The sequence below is a fragment of the Lissotriton helveticus genome, chromosome 1_1 (genome assembly GCF_964261635.1).
Source record: "Lissotriton helveticus chromosome 1_1, aLisHel1.1, whole genome shotgun sequence".
Taxonomy (NCBI): domain Eukaryota; kingdom Metazoa; phylum Chordata; class Amphibia; order Caudata; family Salamandridae; genus Lissotriton; species Lissotriton helveticus.
The window spans coordinates 1,354,121,899-1,354,144,104 of record NC_136057.1 but is presented as its reverse complement, the minus strand read 5'-3'; the positions used below and the strand labels follow the sequence as shown (position 1 = coordinate 1,354,144,104).

The window sequence follows — 22,206 nt, the reverse complement described above, 5'->3', positions numbered from 1 at the left end:
ACATACTACGTAAACCAATATATGGCTCCTAAAGAACGAGTTAATTAGCTTTAGTAACAATCTTTCATGTGGATAATTTACCTTCAAATTCCTCACCGGAATCTACTGATAGAAGTATGCATTATAAGGAGAATCTGTGTTCTACGATAAGACCACTCTCTTCTATACTCTCCTGGACTGCATGCCCTCATTCACCTGCATTGTAACCAACCTCACACTGTGCCAACTTTCTCTTCAGGAGCCTTTAGAGGTTCAGTCGTCTCAATGAATAGACTGAGAAGAGGAGATTCATCTGACAAACATCGATTCATTCCAACTCATGGCGGTGAACGATGTCAAAAGTGCTTCAGGAAGTCCCAGTTCGGAAACCACCTGCAGCTCAAACTGTTTCCACAGATAAATCAAACGAGGGTTGAGATGCTCACATGCTTCCTCCTTTGATCTCTGCATCATCAATTTTCCTTCAGACTGACAACACAACAACAATGAATTACATGAGAAAAGCAAGGGGAACCATATCCGGAGTCCTGCAAAGAGTAGCACAGTCTGGTACTGTTCTCTAGCAAAGGGCATAACTAATGTTTTGCCCCTACAGTGCTCTAAGAGATGGAGTGAAAGGGGACTGCAATCTAATTGTGGACGTGGGCTTTGTGTCTTGTGGCAGAGATTGAACAAAAACATAAAGACACGATAGCCTGCCGGAATTAACTTTAATTTTTTCTAAAAACAAAACAAAAAACATTATTTTATTTCAAAATTCAGGACTAGGGAAACAAATATTTTCAGAGCTGTTATATCTTACTTTGCAGAATTTCCAGAACCAGTAGGATTGAAGGTTGGGTGGGGAGAGAATTTCACACTACCTCATAGCTGTTTCAATTGAGTTACATCAAGGCCCCATTCCTCCCTTGTTTTATACATTAAGCTGCCCAAGAAGATAGTTGCCACCTGTCTGGCTAGTCTACAGGTGGAGAAAATGGCGGTCTTCATATCTGCTGAGCACTTGCGCTGCGGCAGAGGCCACCTCTGTGCAGTAACATATAGTTTCTCCGTGCACTGTCCATCTAATCGTTGTCTGTAATTGACTCTTGCAGCTCCCCTGGTTCAGCGTCTTTCAGTCTCCAACATGGGACAGGCATACAGCGACTCTCCCGACACAGCTGACAGGGTCCGTTAAAAAAACATAGTGCTGCTTGTGTTTGGTGAACAAGGCAATGTAAGGTGATTTCAGACCGTTCGGTACAGACTGCACACTAAACAAAAACATTCAGTCAATTCCAAGAGAAAGAACGCAGTGTAGGGAACAAAACAGCAAAATACTCTATTGACAATTGTGACAATGAACACCCACGCATACTTGATTTGTGGCTGCCAATACCTTCCCCTAAAGGCTCTTAACTCAGGATTCTGATGTCACTGTGTTTTTGGGAGTTGTTGTAAACGAGCAGCCAGGCATACTTCCCACTGCTTTCATGGTTTATTTTTTTTCTGCCATTCCTTTATCTCCAATTATATCTAGCTTCTTTGCAATAAAACAGCTGCATCTGCCGAAATGCCGAAGCTTAAACAACAGGATGAAAAGTGTACTTTACTGGTTTTATTTACCCAAATGACCTGTTATATGTGTGTGTGGAGCTGCATTGACAGCACATTCAGTTTTATTTCACTGTGGCAGCCCTTTCCGCAGATTCATTTTACAACTCTGACCTTCCAGCAATTCCTCTCATCTACCCCCAGCTGGTAAAGCACGAATGTCGTTTGCTTGAGCGCAAACATGTAATGCTAATATGTATATTACGGTAAAGGCAGGCCTAATAAATCAGCACTGCAATATTGTAACCTATTCCTAGAAATAAAAATCTAGATTCAGCTACCCCCATCTGGTCCTCCAATTTAACTCCTCAACTTAAAACAGCTAAAGTGCGCCCCAGCCCCAGAATGCAGGACAGTGGTCTTTCAGTTCATTTTGACATGGAGTCTAAAACTAAAAATCTTCTTCTATTTCGTTGCCTCTATCGGGGATAGGGGAAGGTTGTTCATTAAATTAGTGTAGATAACCACAAAGGAGAAGAAAAGGAAACATTCCTTACCAGTAATCCAGGTTCTATTAAAGGGGACTCCTCATTGTCACGGTCACGTGCGGGATCCCAGAACATTTTGCAAAATAGAAATAAATAAATGAATAAATATATATATATATATATATATATATATATATATATATATATATATATGTCTCACAAAGTGCCCTGAAGCATCGGGAGGGCACACAACAACATTTTCTTTAGTGAAAGCCTCGCTGCAACTCGCCTGTCATTCCCCAGCAGTTTCAACTGAAGCCGACGCGTTTCGAGGCATTCCGCCCCTTCTTCTTGGGCTGACAAGGATACACTGCAAACTTCACCATTTCAATTGGTTTTTAACTATAGACATTGGACACTGCACCTACAAAGGTAATAACGAATTTTTCACCATTATGGACTACTTGTCCCAGCATTCCATCAGGCCTAGGTAGGCCACACCCACTAATGGTTTTTGACTGAATAAAGGATTCAAAATGGTGAAGTTTGCAGTGTATCCTTGTCAGCCCAAGAAAAAGGGGCGGAATGCCTCGAAACGCGTCGGCTTCAGTTGAAACTGCTGGGGAATGACAGGCGAATTGCAGCGAGGCTTTCACTAAAGAAAATGTCGTTTGAGCCCTCCCGATGCTTCAGGGCACTTTGTGAGACATATATATATATATATATATATATATATATATATATATATATATATATATTCACTCCGATACCATCGTAATATTACCGATGAAAAACGAGACACCCAGGGCTGCAATCATCAAGGAGTTTATTTGGCAGATGAAGAAAATCCAGCGACGCGTTTCGCCATTACGGCTTTGTCACGCTCGTCAAGTGGCATTCAGCATCGTTATTTAAACACCACCCTAGTGCACATAGAAAATATCCGTGAAATGGCGGCGGCCATTTTGTAATATGCAAACACCCAATATAACATTGTCATTTTTAAATTCAAACAGCTCTAAAGTATTGCTTGATCAAATGTACTTATAGCAAATCAAAGTGAATCATGCAGGAACACATATATTGTATTATATTATCGTTCTCCACCTAAATCCATTTTATACAAATATAAGTTTACAGGGTGTCATAATAGAGCTGGCATTTAAGCAAAATATTGTATTTGCGGTTTGCGTGTCCAGAACCTAATATCCTTAAACATGTTCATATGGCAATTATTTCAAAACCGGCATGGGACTCCTTAAGTCCGCCCATACACACGTCATAGTTTGTTTACTATATCACGAACAAATGTCATTTAATGCAGCCAAGGAGCCCATTATTATTTTGCTGATCTGCCATTTTTCTAACAGTAATGCCCCAGTGGGCCCGCAAATAAAGCATTCTTAATTTGGACAAACCGCCCAAATGTTGTCTGAGCATTTTATTGCTCCCCGTCTAGAGTCATAAATTGCCCTTATGCCAGACGAGAATATTACTATCATATTCTCCTGAAAGGAAAATGACGCCCCAGTGGGCTGTTAGGACCCGGAGCTCTTAGGGCATGTGCTGAGTGTGTTGTAGGGTATATCTTGCCTGGCAGGGACTACAAGTCCCAGAATGCCTTGGGGCGCCTTGCAGCTGAATACGATTCTCATGCACCAATCAAAGGCCGACTGGGAGGTTCTTATGTCTCCTTTCCCCTATCGGCGGTGCTTGGTTTTCATTTGGATTCCTGCCCGAGACCCGACCCTTGGATCTTCCGTTACTGACCTTGTTCCGTTGTACTGGATCGTGCCTTTTTTCCTCGTCCCAAACCGCTGACGCGCGCTCCGCCGCGTCGGCTCTGGCAGTCTGTTCCTCGAGACTCTCCACGCGGCTTAGTGCAAATCTACCCTGCCGCAGTGATCTCTGGATAATTTTTGTTCTTCGTTCCCACCCGCTGCTGGGAGAACCTGGAAGCAGCGTTCCTCGACTTCACCCTGCGAGTCCCCGCTGGGACCCTGTTCACTCATCTCTGAGAACTAGAGAGCCGCGAAGGCTTCCCCGGCGTGTCAGTTACCTGACAAGACATTTGCCGAGGGTTTTGTTTTTGTTTGTTTGTGTTTCCTCGACATCACCCGGCGAGCCCCCGCTGGAACCCTGTTCACTCATCCCTGAGAACTAGAGAGCCGCGAAGGCTTCCCCGGCGTGTCAGTTACCTGACAAGACATTTGCCAAGGGTTTTGTTTTTTTTCCGTTTGTTTGTATTTTGAAAGACGCCGAGTGTTAGCGTCCTGCAGCTATTTTGTGGGCTAAGAAGCCCGAGAAACAACTCCTCTGGAGAGAACTTTATTTTTGTTTTTTCTTCAAGGATTCTGTGAGGAGTATCACATACCCTGGAGTACGTTTATGTCCTGACTCTTCCGTTTTGGAAAAAACCCGTGACTGTGTTAAACAACCTCATTGCTTCAGTGGATTCATTTCATATCCAAGAGAGACCTAAGTATCCACTCCTCTTTTTTGGTTCGTATGTTTTGTTTTACGTGGATACCTTTTGGGTGTCTTTCACATGTTGGTCAGGTAAGAGCCCTGCAGCACACTCAATACAGAAAGCTGATGCATGTAGTTTATTGTTGAATACTAAGTCGTGTATTGTTTGCTTGTGTTCTTCTCTCCCCTGCAGGCTGCTGATTCTTTTTGTGTACTACATCCGAGTACCCTGTCTTCATACTAGGAGACCTAAGGGTTTTAGGTCTCTCTCTTTTCTGGCGTCACCTCCCTTCCTGTGTGTGATCATTAACCGCAGGGAGTGTTGTGTCGTGGGAACAGAGTGGGACACTGTCTACACTTCTGAGGAGTCGGTTTCTGCCCGGAATCTGGTGACGTCCGACAGAAAACCAAGCCCACGTTGTTTTTCTCCTCCCGAGTGTAGACAGTCATGGACGACGCAGTCATGCAGGGAGAGACAGACGAGATAACGCTTAGAGAATTAGCTAACACGGTGGTGAACCTGCAATCGGAGTTGAAATTGATGAGACACGAGAATCAGAGGTTAAGCGCAGAAAACACTAGACTGCTAGATGCAAGTAGAACACATGAGGTACAAGCTAGACATAGAAGAAGTTATATACACCCTTCCCATTTTCAGGTGCCTAGTGGTAGTGCTCCCGAAGAATCCACTCCTTCTGCTTCAAACACCTCTCCTGTTCAGGTCACCGTAGTCACCCCGACCCAAACCCCGTTAGCTATGCCAGAAAGGTTTAGTGGAGATAGTCAGAAATTTAAGGTTTTCATGAACCAATGTCACTTAATGTTTTTGTGTAAAGCCACCGCTTTCCCTGATGATGCGGCAAAGATCGCTTTTATTATTTCATATTTAAGTGGGAACGCCGCTTCTTGGGCGGTGACACTAGTCGAGAATGACGATCCGGTCTTATACAATCTCCCCCTATTCAAGGAGCGTATGAGAGGTCTTTTTGCTAGGCATACGTATATGCAAGCCAGTGATAATGAGCTCCTTAATTTGAGACAGGGTTCAAAGGACCTGTTGACCTACATCACCGCCTTCAACCGCTTGGTGACAGAGACTAACTGGCCTGACAACAAAAGAACTTCGTTATTTTACAGAGGGTTGAAAGACGAACTCAAAGATATCTTGTCTCAAATAGTGGACCCCCCTGAAAACTGTTCTGAATTCATTGATCTGGTGGTCAAATTAGACCACCGACTGGCTGAGAGGAAGGGTGAAAAAACTCGCGGGGACCTCCCCAAATTTCTGATAACCAAACCTGAAAAAAGAGAAACCAAAGACACCAGTGAACCAATGCAGATAGGAGGGATACGCGGCCCCCTAACCCCCGAAGAAAAAGAGAAAAGACGTAAGTTGAATCTCTGTTTATACTGTGGCAAGGCTGGCCATTTCGCTCGAGAATGCCCGGTGAAACCCAAGAGCTCTTTGAGAGAAGGACCGCATAAATTCGTTAAATCTATGCAGTCGGGAAACTAGTTGACTTGGAGAGTAGTGAGGTCGCTCTTCCAAGTCCTTTGCTGTCCCTGACCTCCAAGCAGGTGGCTAACATCTATTCCGCTGTTCCCAAACCCTTTACCATCTCGGTTGTATTTGTGTTGCCTTCGCAAGGAAGGCATACCATGGCTGTTCTTCTGGATTCAGGAGCCACGGGAAATTTCTTGGATATTACCCTGGCTAAATCCTTGGGAATCCAGTTCATAAAGAAAGATACCCCTGAAAATGTTAGAGCAGTGGATGGGTCTGCCCTGTCATCGGGAATGATAAAACACCACACCCCTGAAATCATCGTGTTGTGTGACAACGGACATAGCGAAAGCATATCCTTCGACTTAATAGATACACCCAACTTCGGTGCCATACTAGGCGTGCCCTGGTTGCAGACCCATAACCCCCATATCGATTGGGTCGCTAGAACAGTTACCCTACGCTCCGCTCACTGTCTAACCCATTGTTACAGAGACATCAACCATTGGCACACTCCGGTGTATTGTTCTGCGACCACCATCGATGGGGCTACGTTACCCTCTGAATACCTGCAGTTTTCTGAAGTGTTTGACGATGTGAAAGCTGTAGCTTTACCGCCTCATCGTTCCTACGATTGTAGGATAGACCTTATACCTGGTGCGGATTTGCCTGTTAGCCGCATTTATGCGCTTACCGAAACAGAGACCAAATATCTACAAGAATATTTGCAAGACATGTTGGCAAAGGGGTTTATCAGTCATTCCACCTCTCCTGTGTCCTCCCCCATTTTTTTTATTCCCAAACGGGAAGGGGGATTGCGGGCTTGCCTGGATTACCGGGTGTTAAACAAAGCCACTATCAAAAATAAATACCCGCTGCCCCTCATTTCCACTCTGCTCGATCAGGTTAGGAAGGCCACCGTTTTTACCAAGCTTGATTTGAGAGGAGCCTACCACCTTATCAGAGTTAAAAGAGGGGACGAGTGGAAAACTGCCTTTAGGACAAAATTCGGGCTTTATGAGTATAACGTCATGCCCTTTGGACTATGTAATGCTCCCGCAGCGTTTCAATTTTTTATAAATGAGATACTGCGGGAATATTTAGATCTGTTCGTCATCGTGTATATCGATGATATACTGATATACTCCTCTAACGAGTCTGATCATGTAACTCATGTTCGAGCCATATTGAGCAAACTGCAAGAACATCACCTATTTGCTAAACTCGATAAATGCATTTTTCACACCCACCGTGTTGCCTTTTTGGGGTTCGTCATCTCTCCTAAAGGAATACATATGGATCCAGCCAAAATAACAGCTATCCTAGAATGGGCAAGTCCTAAGTCGGTGAAGGACATTCAATCCTTCCTGGGTTTCGCAAACTTCTATAGGAGGTTTGTGGATCACTTTTCTGATCTAGTAGCACCCATCACTCGTCTGCTCAAAAAGGGGGTTGAGTTCCATTGGGACAAGGAAGCTGATAACGCCTTCCAGGCTCTTAAGGCACGTTTCACTACTGCGCCCATCATGAAACATGCAGACGAAACACAGCCCTACTTCCTGGAAGTTGATGCTTCTCAATATGCGGTGGGAGGTGTGTTATCACAAAGAGATCATCTAAAGGGCACTCTCCATCCTGTGGCGTACTTCTCCAAAACCTTGACCCAGTCAGAGCAGAATTACACCATCGGAGAAAGAGAACTCCTTGCCATCAAACGGGCCTTCCAGGAGTGGCGTCACTACCTGTTAGGATCCTCCCATGTGATCACTGTCTATTCTGATCATCAAAACCTGCAATATTTTCGCACTGCGAAAGCCCTTACACCCAGACAACTACGGTGGGTTGCCTTTTTTGGGGAATATGATTTTGTGATACACTTTAGACCAGGAATTCGACAGGGCAAGGCAGATGCCCTCTCCAGGCTTGGAGAGGAGAACAAGTGGGTGCAGGAGAATCCTTTGCCTCTTATTCCCGAGAGTAGAATTGTGGCCTTAGGAGTTCAAATCCCTGATTCTCACACCTTCTTGAACATCTTAGAACAGGCTTATGCACCCCTAGATCAAGACACTTGGTTACAAGATCCAAACAACACCATTGTGGATCGTCTGTGGTATCATGACCATAAGATCTTTTTGCCTAATGACGAGTTACACCGCCTTGTTCTACAATGGTGTCATAACACGCCCTTAACTGGTCATCCCGGGGAGAATAAGACTAAAAGCCTTTGCCAACGATGGTTTTGGTGGCCGCAACTAGCTCATGATGTTAGACAACACGTCAAGGCCTGTTCTACCTGTGCCCGTCAGAAGGCCTCCCATACCGTACCTGCAGGGTTATTACAACCTCTTCCTGTGCCCAATAGCCCCTGGACTACCCTTAGTATGGACTTCATCACCGACTTACCTAACGTTCACGGGTACACCACAATCCTGGTTGTTGTGGATCTGTTATCCAAGATGGCCCATTTCATCCCCCTGAAAAAGATCCCTTCAGCGGTAGAACTAGCGGACATATTCATCAAAGACATAGTCCGGTTGCATGGTTTACCATCTGTGTTAGTATCAGATCGCGGTCCCCAGTTTATCTCCAGATTTTGGCAAGGGTTGTGTAAAACGCTTTACATCGATCACAGGTTGTCCTCCTCTTACCATCCCCAGACCGATGGTCAAACCGAAAGGACCAACCAAACCTTAGAGCAGTATCTCAGGTGTCTGATAACAACTACATGTCAGGATTGGGTACAAGCCCTCCCTCTTGCAGAATTTGCATACAATAATTCCACCCATGCCGCCTCCAAGATCTCTCCGTTCTTTTTCACCACTGGTTATCATCCCAAAATAATACCTCTTGAGGTACTCCCCTCTGACACACAGAATCCTGCAGTTCTTGACCATCACCAAACACTGTCACAGATATGGGAGATGGCGACAAAGGAATTGAAACAAGCTAAAGAAGTAATGAAGGCCCAAGCAGACAAACATCGAAGACCCGCTCCCGTTTATGCAGTGGGCGACAGGGTTTGGTTATCGTCCAAGAACCTGAGAATAGAAGGGCCACGCAAGTTACAACCCCGTTATCTTGGGCCTTTTGAAGTGATGAAAGTCATTTCTCCTGTTGCCCTCAAACTGGTACTGCCACCCGAGATGCAAATACATCCCGTTTTTCACACTTCCCTTCTGAAACCCTATGTGGCCCCAATACTTCCTGAACCCCCTCCTCCTCCTGTTTTGGTTGCAGGCGAAAGTGAATATGAAGTTAGGCGTGTGTTAGACTCACGTAGACACAGAGGCAGACTCCAGTATCTTATTGATTGGGTGGGTTATCCTCCAGAAGATAGAACCTGGGAACCAGCTGAGAACATACATGCTCCTAGATTAGTGCGTAGGTTCCACGCGCTCAATCCCTCCAAGCCTAGACCCGTGAGAAGACCTTTAGGGGGGGGTACTGTTAGGACCCGGAGCTCTTAGGGCATGTGCTGAGTGTGTTGTAGGGTATATCTTGCCTGGCAGGGACTACAAGTCCCAGAATGCCTTGGGGCGCCTTGCAGCTGACTACGATTCTCATGCACCAATCAAAGGCCGACTGGGAGGTTCTTATGTCTCCTTTCCCCTATCGGCGGTGCTTGGTTTTCATTTGGATTCCTGCCCGAGACCCGACCCTTGGATCTTCCGTTACTGACCTTGTTCCGTTGTACTGGATCGTGCCTTTTTTCCTCGTCCCAAACCGCTGACGCGCGCTCCGCCGCGTCGGCTCTGGCAGTCTGTTCCTCGAGACTCTCCACGCGGCTTAGTGCAAATCTACCCTGCCGCAGTGATCTCTGGATAATTTTTGTTCTTCGTTCCTACCCGCTGCTGGGAGAACCTGGAAGCAGCGTTCCTCGACTTCACCCTGCGAGTCCCCGCTGGGACCCTGTTCACTCATCTCTGAGAACTAGAGAGCCGCGAAGGCTTCCCCGGCGTGTCAGTTACCTGACAAGACATTTGCCGAGGGTTTTGTTTTTGTTTGTTTGTGTTTCCTCGACATCACCCGGCGAGCCCCCGCTGGAACCCTGTTCACTCATCCCTGAGAACTAGAGAGCCGCGAAGGCTTCCCCGGCGTGTCAGTTACCTGACAAGACATTTGCCAAGGGTTTTGTTTTTTTCCGTTTGTTTGTATTTTGAAAGACGCCGAGTGTTAGCGTCCTGCAGCTATTTTGTGGGCTAAGAAGCCCGAGAAACAACTCCTCTGGAGAGAACTTTATTTTTGTTTTTTCTTCAAGGATTCTGTGAGGAGTATCACATACCCTGGAGTACGTTTATGTCCTGACTCTTCCGTTTTGGAAAAAACCCGTGACTGTGTTAAACAACCTCATTGCTTCAGTGGATTCATTTCATATCCAAGAGAGACCTAAGTATCCACTCCTCTTTTTTGGTTCGTATGTTTTGTTTTACGTGGATACCTTTTGGGTGTCTTTCACATGTTGGTCAGGTAAGAGCCCTGCAGCACACTCAATACAGAAAGCTGATGCATGTAGTTTATTGTTGAATACTAAGTCGTGTATTGTTTGCTTGTGTACTTCTCTCCCCTGCAGGCTGCTGATTCTTTTTGTGTACTACATCCGAGTACCCTGTCTTCATACTAGGAGACCTAAGGGTTTTAGGTCTCTCTCTTTTCTGGCGTCACCTCCCTTCCTGTGTGTGATCATTAACCGCAGGGAGTGTTGTGTCGTGGGAACAGAGTGGGACACTGTCTACACTTCTGAGGAGTCGGTTTCTGCCCGGAATCTGGTGACGTCCGACATGGGCACTCTATTGCAGAATAATCCCATCTCAATCAATGTCATCATAAATCCAATTCAAATACAATGAAGATAGAGGTGGTTTAATGTCTCACTGTCAATCAGTATTCAAAGTTCAATATATTGTTCCATAGGTTCAAAGTGCATATTGAATCAAATCCTTACAGGTCCGCCCCCACGTGAAGTGTCAATTCCTGAAAATAAAATACATAATGTTAAAACCAAAGAAGCTGCGGAAAGTTGTCAGAACTTATTCATACAGGTGGATTGCCAATTCTTCAGTCACATTCAATCCTTTGGGAATTAAACATTCAAAATCCACAATATACTTGGACTCAAGTTTTCTGAGTGATAATTCTTGGTTGCCTCCCCTTGATCCCAACTCAACACTGTCAATGACAACCAATTGCACCAATTGTTCATTTTGCATGTGCATTTCAGAAAAGTGTCTGGCCACCGGATAAAGTTTGTTATTGTTGTGAATAGCTCGTAGGTGCTCCAGTACTCTTTTTTTCGCAGTATGTTTGGTACTGCCCACATACCATTTGTTACATGGACAGATCAAAATGTATATGCTGTAGGTGGTATTGCATGTTAAATGTTTCCGAATAGTAAATATCCTTTTGCTATTTGGTACCATAAGTGTTTTAACATCTTTGCTGAACTTACAAGCCTTACATTTTCTACAACATTTGAACCCCACATCCATATTTTTCAGAACAGTTTTAGAAATCACATTGTTGTGACTTAGTTCATCTCTGAGCGATTTACCTTTTCTAAAAGTGATTTGTGGGTTATCAGAGAGGTATTTCTTCAAATGATCATCCGTTTGTAGGACATGCCAGTGTTTTTGGAGAATCTTACGCACATTGTACGATTGTTCTGAATATGTGGTAATAAACCTGATTTTATCGGTCTCTTCCATATTGGCCTGGGGGATCAGTAACTCTTCTCTGTTCTTTGTGGCTACTCTGTCTCTGGCAGCATTGATTATTTTTGAGCTGTACCCTCTGTTACGAAATCTTTCACACATGGTGTTCTCTTCTTCCTGATATGTGTCTTTGTCACTGCAGTTGCGTTTGGCACGCAGTAGTTCCCCATAGGGTATACTATTAATTAGACTGCGTGGATGGCAGCTCGTTGCATTCAAGATGCTATTACCTGCTGTCTTTTTGCGGTATAGTTTGGTATTCAGTAAGTTGTTCTTCACCGCCACCTGCACATCCAGAAATTCCACCTCAGTGGTACTGTAGTTACCAGTAAATGCAAGGTTCAAATCATTCACATTTAGTTTATCAATGAAAGATAGTAATGAGACAGTATCCCCACGCCAAATAAAAAAGATGTCGTCTATGTATCTCAGCCACAGGGCCACTTGATCAAATTCTGCCATTTCCCTGACGACCTGCTCCTCCCACCAGCCCATGAAAAGATTCGCATAGCTGGGGGCGAAGCAGGTCCCCATGGCCGTGCCCTGTGACTGACGATACAAGACTTCATCAAAATAAAAGAAATTGTTGGCAAGACAGAACTCGATCATCTCCACCAACATTGATGAATGTTGAAAAAAGGAGGCAGATCTGGTTCTGAAAAAGTGTCTTACAGCATCTAATCCATCCCGGTGTACTATGCTAGTATATAGGCTGCTAACATCCAGTGTAGCAAGCATAAAATCTTTTTCCCAATAGATGTCGTTAATAGCTGTGAGGAAGTGGGTTGTGTCCTTAATATAAGAAGGAAGAGCCATCACGTACGGCCTCAAAAAATAGTCAATATATTTCGAGGTACATTCCATCAGTGAGCCTATTGAGGACACAATTGGACGACCCGGGGGATTTTTGGGGTCTTTATGCAACTTTGGAAGTAGATAAAGTACTGGTGTTCTCGGATGTGCACAGTAGAGGTATTGATATTCCTCTTGTTCAATTAAACCTTTATCCTTCCAATCAAAGAGTAAATCCCTATATTTGGTGATAGAACTCAATAATACCTCCTTGTTGCTCTTACAGTAACACTTATCATCGCCCAATTGGCGATAGCCTTCCTCTAGATATCTTAGTTTATCCAGTATGACCACGTTGCCTCCCTTGTCACTTTCTCTAATAACAATAGTGTTATCTTTCTTCAATTGCTCAAGGGCCACAATTTGGTCTGCAGTTAAATTTTTCTTGGATTGTGCAGTTTTTTGATATCTCATTTTAATTAGATCTTTCCCAACTCCTCTCTCAAAGACATCGATTGCATCACATTGTACATTAGGTAGGAAGATCGATTTTGGTTTGAAATGGGATCCTGGATTGATTCCCAAATCTGTCCCCAGTACATCCAGATCTGTAATATTGGCGGGATCAGAGCTTAATACATTAATAAACGAAGCATCATTCACGTCAAGATTGCAAATAGTTGTGGAAGTACTCACAGTTTTTTGTGTCTTTGGTTTGGTCGCATACCATTTCTTAATTTTCAGTTTTCGTGAGAACAGGAATAAATCAATCCTAGTTTCAGCGAAGTTCATGTTATTCGAGGGGCAAAACGACAATCCTAAGGCCAGAGTTTTCTCTTCTTCTTCACTCATTGGCCTTTGTGATAGGTTGACAACTGTCATATTCATTTTTGGTTCTTTGCGCTCCTCGTCATCATTCCCATGGAAGCTTTGTTGCCGTTTGCGCCACCTCTTTTTGGCTTGTTTGTTCCGCCGGTTGCGCCTCTGTGCCCGCGACCTCGACCTCTTGCTGGACTTCCGGTCTGGTATGTATCGTTTCGTGTCTTGCTGATCATCTGAAACTGGAGTAAAAAATTGGGGTTTTTTGAGGGGCCCTCAATTGCTTCCTGAATGGTTTCCACCGTCGAGGCATCCGAGATGTTCCCATCGGAGATATCGCTCTCTGTTATATCCTGATTGGTTCTGGTATGACCAGCTGTTGTTATTGCTGCTCCTGTTTTCTTGTCAAATAGATGGTCATATTTCTTGTGGAAGGTTAGTGTTCTACCCGCCTGGTAATCTCTATAGTCTCTTATGAACTTCCTCTGTTTTTTGGCGGTAATTTCTTCTTCCAATTTTTCCATTCTTACGTTTAGTTTCTTAATAAATTCCTCCAGCGCCTCTTTAGTCATAAGTTGACTAATTTCTCCTGTTAGCTTTTCTATCTCAGCCAGTATTTTCGCCCTATCCTTAAAGGCATATTTAACCAGGATTCGCATCATTATGCTGGAGCACGCAGCGGAATTATCCGACCATTCCTGGAGCATCTCCAAATCCGGGTCCTCATATGTGGGAACTGTAAATACACGCAGTCCCCTCGGGACTCTCTTGACATCAATGTAGCGTTGTAGTGACTCTGCTTCCCACCATTTGCCTAATTCCTTTTTATATAGTTTCTCCAATGTCACTAGTTTCGCTTGTAAGCTTGTATCTCTACTGCTGATGGTAGATACTGTGGTTTCACCGACAGCGTTGTTGGGGTCAGTTACAAACAACTTGTCCGCAGCTTTCTTTCGACGAGCATCTAATTCACCCGCCATGATGTTTAAAGTGAAATAAACTCCTATGCAGCTCTGTGCGCACAGTGTAAATTTTTACACAAAAATATGTTCAGAAAACAGTGCGCTCCCCGCCTCTGGAATATGCGCAATCAGTATTACAGTAAATGAGGGTTACCGGCAGTACTCCGTGATCCTCGGCTCCACACCGCTCCCGATGGGGTCCGCGGTCCTTTTCCTGCTAATCACTCCTCAATCATGTATCTGCGCAATTATTCAAGTGTTCGTCCGTCCCTGATCTTGACATGAAAATCGTCAGATCCAAACAATGTCCGGGGTCTTTTTAGTTCGCTTCCCCGAAAAAACGGAACGGCGTGTCTTTGAATCCAGTGGGTCAGCTTACTCCTTTGACATAAATATTTCCCACCACCGCTGGTTAGGGGTAAACTGGCATGGGCGGTCTCGTTGCAGCCACCAGCTGGCTGTATAAATTCACTCCGATACCATCGTAATATTACCGATGAAAAACGAGACACCCAGGGCTGCAATCATCAAGGAGTTTATTTGGCAGATGAAGAAAATCCAGCGACGCGTTTCGCCATTACGGCTTTGTCACGCTCGTCAAGTGGCATTCAGCATCGTTATTTAAACACCACCCTAGTGCACATAGAAAATATCCGTGAAATGGCGGCGGCCATTTTGTAATATGCAAACACCCAATATAACATTGTCATTTTTAAATTCAAACAGCTCTAAAGTATTGCTTGATCAAATGTACTTATAGCAAATCAAAGTGAATCATGCAGGAACACATATATTGTATTATATTATCGTTCTCCACCTAAATCCATTTTATACAAATATAAGTTTACAGGGTGTCATAATAGAGCTGGCATTTAAGCAAAATATTGTATTTGCGGTTTGCGTGTCCAGAACCTAATATCCTTAAACATGTTCATATGGCAATTATTTCAAAACCGGCATGGGACTCCTTAAGTCCGCCCATACACACGTCATAGTTTGTTTACTATATCACGAACAAATGTCATTTAATGCAGCCAAGGAGCCCATTATTATTTTGCTGATCTGCCATTTTTCTAACAGTAATGCCCCAGTGGGCCCGCAAATAAAGCATTCTTAATTTGGACAAACCGCCCAAATGTTGTCTGAGCATTTTATTGCTCCCCGTCTAGAGTCATAAATTGCCCTTATGCCAGACGAGAATATTACTATCATATTCTTTTAGGCAGTACCAAACATACTGCGAAAAAAAGAGTACTGGAGCACCTACGAGCTATTCACAACAATAACAAACTTTATCCGGTGGCCAGACACTTTTCTGAAATGCACATGCAAAATGAACAATTGGTGCAATTGGTTGTCATTGACAGTGTTGAGTTGGGATCAAGGGGAGGCAACCAAGAATTATCACTCAGAAAACTTGAGTCTAAGTATATTGTGGATTTTGAATGTTTAATTCCCAAAGGATTGAATGTGACTGAAGAATTGGCAATCCACCTGTATGAATAAGTTCTGACAACTTTCCGCAGCTTCTTTGGTTTTAACATTATGTATTTTATTTTCAGGAATTGACACTTCACGTGGGGGCGGACCTGTAAGGATTTGATTCAATATGCACTTTGAACCTATGGAACAATATATTGAACTTTGAATACTGATTGACAGTGAGACTTTAAACCACCTCTATCTTCATTGTATTTGAATTGGATTTATGATGACATTGATTGAGATGGGATTATTCTGCAATAGAGTGCCCACTGGGGCGTCATTTTCCTTTCAGGAGAATATGATAGTAATATTCTCGTCTGGCATAAGGGCAATTTATGACTCTAGACGGGGAGCAATAAAATGCTCAGACAACATTTGGGCGGTTTGTCCAAATTAAGAATGCTTTATTTGCGGGCCCACTGGGGCATTACTGTTAGAAAAATGGCAGATCAGCAAAATAATAATGGGCTCCTTGGCTGCATTAAATGACATTTGTTCGTGATATAGTAAACAAACTATGACGTGTGTATGGGCGGACTTAAGGAGTCCCATGCCGGTTTTGAAATAATTGCCATATGAACATGTTTAAGGATATTAGGTTCTGGACACGCAAACCGCAAATACAATATTTTGCTTAAATGCCAGCTCTATTATGACACCCTGTAAACTTATATTTGTATAAAATGGATTTAGGTGGAGAACGATAATATAATACAATATATGTGTTCCTGCATGATTCACTTTGATTTGCTATAAGTACATTTGATCAAGCAATACTTTAGAGCTGTTTGAATTAAAAAATGACAATGTTATATTGGGTGTTTGCATATTACAAAATGGCCGCCGCCATTTCACGGATATTTTCTATGTGCACTAGGGTGGTGTTTAAATAACGATGCTGAATGCCACTTGACGAGCGTGACAAAGCCGTAATGGCGAAACGCGTCGCTGGATTTTCTTCATCTGCCAAATAAACTCCTTGATGATTGCAGCCCTGGGTGTCTCGTTTTTCATCGGTAATATTACGATGGTATCGGAGTGAATTTATACAGCCAGCTGGTGGCTGCAACGAGACCGCCCATGCCAGTTTACCCCTAACCAGCGGTGGTGGGAAATATATATATATATATATATATATATATATATATATATATGTATATATATATATATATATATATATATATGTATATATATAGAGAGAGCTTGTTCTGTTGGATTAGCTTGATTTAGGAAGAATGTTGGTAAGGAAATTGTCGGATTTACATGGAAATCTGATAATACTTTTGGAAGAAAAAAGAGATCAGTTCTCATTACTACTCTGTTTTTTAAGAAACATTGGTTCTTTTGAGCATAAAGCTTGAAGTTCACTGACTTTGCAGACAAATGAAATAGCTATTACAAAGGTTGCTTTCCATGATAAATCTGTAGAGTAACCTTGTGAATGTGTTCAAATGGAGGACCCATTAGCTTTGAAAGAAGTATATTTAACTCCTATGCAGAGGGGAAGGAGCCCGAATAGGGGGGAAAACATTTTCAATCTCCTCCAAGAAATCATTTACTACTGATATTGTGAAGGGCACTTTCTATATGCTGTCACTTCTACAAGATGCACTTTTATTGGAAGAAAAAGATAGTCCAGATTTGACCAAGTGAGGAAGATACAGGATAACCTCTTCCTCTTGGCACAAAACAGGGTTATGGTTATTCTGAATATACCATATGCAAAATCTCTTCTAATTGAGAGAATCTGATTGTTGGACCTGGCCCTTTTGGCAGGTTCACCCCGAAACTTTTTGCTTTTTCCTAGCCTGTTTTCTGGAACCTGGAATTGGTGATTTTAGGCCTCTGCACACTTTTTCACTGTGGTACAGTGTAAAGTGCGTGAGCTCTCTGTGTATGTGTGGTGAGTGAACTGCCCTCCCATAGGAATGCATGGGGAATATGTGTGACCATGGTAGTTCCTGATTTTTTATTTTTTTTTTAAATTTGTTTTTATTGCAGAATTAGAAACCAGACCTCAGAGTAGGTCAACCAGTACACCGAGTGCATCATGCAACATACAACTGACGTGAAAGTTGTACACAGCCATTCAGCCCACATCCCGGAGGCTGGGCGGCGCGCCAGATCCTTATGTTTTTTCCTCTGCATGAAGATGCTACAGTGTCCACCCCATTCGGGCATTTGGTTACATCACCATTCAGTATCTGCTAATAGCCCAAACTCCCACCCCCCTTGCACCGTCAAACTGACACATACGTCTTGCGGGGACAACGTCAGCAGTGAGCACCCGCCCCAATGCAGTCTCTCCAATATTTCTCTAGAGACCCCCTCCAAGGTCCTACTATTAACACTATCCGGACGCCCGCTATCATTCCTCGGGGACCTCCCTTACTGTAGTCTAACCTCACACCCTAGCTGCGGGTACCCCCCTAGAATGTGTTGCAGTGCCTAACTACCCCTCGTATGCCTTCCCTCCCCCTCCACCACCCCCCAACTGCTGCCGATGCGGGCGCTTGTAATCTGTACCAACCCTGGAGCATGCTACTTATCGGGAGTTGCTGTCGGTCGCTTAAGCATCATGTAGTCCTGTCCATTCAGTTCGTCTCATCTTCATCCCCCACCATGTAGTCACGCAAAGCTTGAACCACCATTTCCCATGCTCTCGCCATTTCCAAGCACTTCTCGTTATCAGTCCTAGTTGCTTGTCGCATTCTGAGAACGCTCTTACATCCGGACCATTTCAACAGCTCATTCGTCCACCTCCTCACTGACGGGCCTTCCTTAGATTTCCAGTGCCAGGTGATCTCTCTCTGGGCCAAGATGAGTCCAAGGTCAATAAATTTACTCGTAACTTTTGTCCTCTTAGTATGAGGGAACCAAAGCAGTAGACATGCCGCCATGTCAAAGTCCACTTCCCTATCCGTAATCACATTCAGGATTTCCCCCACTTCCGGCCAGTACGTCCCTAGTTTCGGACATCCCCACAACAGATGATCCAGATCAACCTCAGGCGCCAAGCATCTCGGGCACATTGCATCATGTACCCGAAAATATCTTTTAATCCTCTCCGGGGTCAGGTAGGCCATATGGATGATGAAGAAGTGTACCTGCTGGAATCGTGCGTTCCTTGTACCCTTCCATGTTCGACTTAGAACATGACTCCAGACCGTGTCCGGTATGGGTTTGCCTATGCTAACCTCCCATCGCGTCTTCAGTGCTAGCAGAGGTTCCAGTCCCTCATTTAACATTCTAGTGTGGAGGCAAGTCACCGCTTTGACAGTACCCGCCGCCATCACCACGTATTGGCAAGCCATGGTCGCCTCCGGCTCGGTAGCCCTCCCCTCCAGTGTCTCTGCATCGCTGCAATCACTGCTGCGTGCAGTAGAAAGGTCCCGTCCGGTAGGCCAAACTGCTCCCGCAACGTCTGAAAGGGGACCAATTCCCCATCCATGTACAGGTCCCCCACCATCTGCACGCCCAACTCCTCCCATTCTAATAACGGGGACCAATCGCCCCCATGCGGCAGCGCAGTCAGCATCCCCAGCGGTATCTCCGGTGCATACGGTCGGGTTTTTTTCGCTCTCTTCATACTCCTGTGCCAACATAATTTGAGTGTTCGTTCCTCCATCGTGAGGGCCCTCATATCTAGTTTCTGTTGCATGACTATGTATGACAAGACATGCCTCTGGATACCAATCCCACGTTCGTGGTCTGGTCCCCTGAATTCCCTGGCAATGTGTTGCGTTAAAATCTGCAGTTGTGCCGCCAGGTAGTACAATTCAAAATCAGGGACTGCCATCCCCCCCTCAAGCTTGGGCCTAGTCAGAGTACCCAATGCCACCCTGCGCCGTCCGTGACCCCAAAGGAAGCCAGTGACCAGCACCTTCAGTTCTTTAAAGATCCGCTGTGGGATCCATATCGGCAGAGTCCGGAAATAGTAAAGCAGCCGCGGAAGTGCCACCATCTTCAGTAACGCTACTCGCACCATGGTAGTTCCTGATGTGTGGGGAGTGCAGGGTCGAGTTTGGTATGTGCGAATTCGTGAGATTGAATGCTGCGTAATGATGTTTGTGGCATGAATGTGTCTAGTGTGGAAGTGCCACTTCTAGACATGGGTGTGCGTGTGTAGTGAGTCTGCTGGCACGTGATTGGCTGGAGCCTGGCTCCAGGAGTGTGCCTGGGCCTGCTTGTGGATTGACTGTCTGGTTTGAGGGTGACAGGGGCTGGGGAGCCCCCAGGAGGTTGTCAGAGTCAGCCCGTGGTTGAATGACTGCATCTGCAACTAGAGTGGTGGGAGGAGATAGCACCTGGGAGTGAATAGAGCTGTCCCTGCATGCCACAATGCTGGCTCCACCTCCTGCTGGGCGGCTGTCGCCTCTGCCCCTCACACTGAAAGGAAGGAAGAAGCCAGGAAGCCCAAGTGCTCCAGCAACACCCAGAACTGGTTTAGACCGGGCTCAGGGCCCACCTGCACCTTTAGACAAAGGATTTTGGGTATAAAAAGGGGCTGTGTCCCCTTACAAAATGTTCTTGTTTCTGACTTGAATCCTGCCAGGGGCGTGCTGCTGCTTGGGCCCAGGGGAAGGCTTGCCTTCCTGGGCCCTGCCCAGCCCCTGGATACCTGATGGACCTGGATGATATTTTCTTTCTTAGGGTCCTCTTTTGCTTCACTTTGCCCCCAGGACCTTTTTCTTTGAATCCTGTGCATTTGCTTAGGACTGCTGGGACCCTCCTTGCTAAGGGGGTCATTTTTGAGGGGCCTGGCGCTGTCTGAGCCCCCCAGCGCCTTGAGAGCGCTTTATTCTACTTTTCCTGGGGCAGAGCGCTGTCGTTTTCCCTTTGTGGGAAGCGCTCCTGCCCTTTGTGTGCCGAGTGCGTAGGTGCCACCTTGCGTCTCGATCGATATTGGATTATCTTTGTGGACGGGTGCCACCCCGTTTATGGGATTACCTAGCGAGTGCCTGCCTCGCTTCTGCTTTTATTTTGCTTATCGAGGGTGCCCACCCCTCATTTTGTGCCCTCGAGTGCAATCACCGCCGCCGGCCCAGCGATTGTGTGAGGAGGCGCTGTGCCCGCCTCCCTACCGAGGGCCGCGCTGCTATTGGTGGCCCTCAAACAGGAAGTCAGGCAGGCCCGGCCGTGACGAGGGCGGGGCCTGCCACCAGGCAGAAGTGCGGCGAAAGAGAAGCTGGCCGAGGGATGGCCGCCCGGGGCTCCCATGAATTAGGGAGAGCCCTGGGGCAGCCAGCAAAGCGTAGCACGGGTGTTGCGGGGCTCCCATGTCGTGGAGGGAGCCCCGGCCGAAGAGTGAGCCTGGAGCCACGAGGGCTCCGCCTCCCGAAGTCCCGGTCCCGAGATGGGGGACCGGGTGAAGCGTGGTGCAACCCCCCGCCCCGGAGAAGCAGCTGGTGAGTAGCGCTGCCGGGGAGGAGGGCGGGGGAGGAGAGAGCACCAAGAGGAGCCACAGCGAGAGTCCCGGTGAGTGTCCACGGGAGCGCGGCCGCATTAGTTCTTGAGCGGCCCCCGCCTGATAGGGGGCCGCTCCAACGAAGGGGCCACATTTGGATCTTGGGAGCCCGCGAGGCTCGGGGGGCATTCAGTGTTTAGAGCTTGCGAGGCTCGTGGGGACATCTTGTTATTTGGAGCCCCGAAGAGGCTCAAAAGGGGGCACTTGTTTCTCCAGAGCCTGAGCGCTCCAACGTTTGGGGGCACCGTTGATTGTTTAAGGGGCTAGTGTGCTCCTGGGGTGCAGTTCATTTAGAGCCAGATGGCTCCACCGCCCTAAGTTGTTCCCAGATCTAGGGGGCCAGAGTGTAGTAAGGGTCTAGAGGGCTCCCCATGTTGGGGGCAGTTTTGCTCCTAAGGGCTAGTGAGAGCCCTGTCGCAGTTTGCGCTTTCTCAGCTGCCCAGCAAGTAGTGGGTAGCTGCACCGTTTAGGCGCAAATTGAGAAAGAGAGTACCTGGGAGGGACAGAGATGGCACAGTGGTGCCAGGCCTTCTACAGCTGCGCAGCACTTAGTGCCAGCTGCAACGTTTAGGCGCTGTGATTGTTCCCAGGTGCCCAGCAAGTAGTGGGCACCTGCAATGTTTAGGTTTTGCGCCGGGGGCGCACCCCCGACTGGCGCTGCATTGGCAGCGCGCCCTGACATTCTGGACACAGGGCTTTTTGAGTCCCCTTGTTGGATGGCCAGTTGGCCAGGGGGCTGGTATGTGGGTAGGGCGTAAGGCCCTAATGTGACTTTTGCGCAATGTGATTTTGCTATGTTTAGGATAGTAACTGCCTAAGGTGATGTTTTGCGCAATTGTGTTTTCTTGCACCTCTGAATGTTTTAGGCATCATGTGTTTTCCTTCCCTGCACCTCTGAATGTGTTTTGATGCATCATGTGCCTTGTTCTTACACCGCTGAATGTATGTTTATGCATCATGTGTTTTCCTTCCCTACACC

General features: G+C 45.8%; 1 protein-coding gene across 2 annotated transcripts in view; it reads right to left on the bottom strand.

The window, feature by feature from the left end:
• Positions 1-693: 693 nt before the first annotated feature.
• MEI1 (meiotic double-stranded break formation protein 1) overlaps positions 694-22,206 on the bottom strand; it is a 3,250,839-nt gene continuing 3,229,326 nt past the window's right edge. For both annotated transcript variants that reach the window (XM_078683295.1, XM_078683306.1), the window contains one exon: positions 694-1,160. In XM_078683295.1, the coding sequence (XP_078539421.1) occupies positions 1,115-1,160 (46 nt within the window). In that variant the 3' untranslated portion in view covers positions 694-1,114. The remainder of the gene's footprint in view (positions 1,161-22,206) is intronic.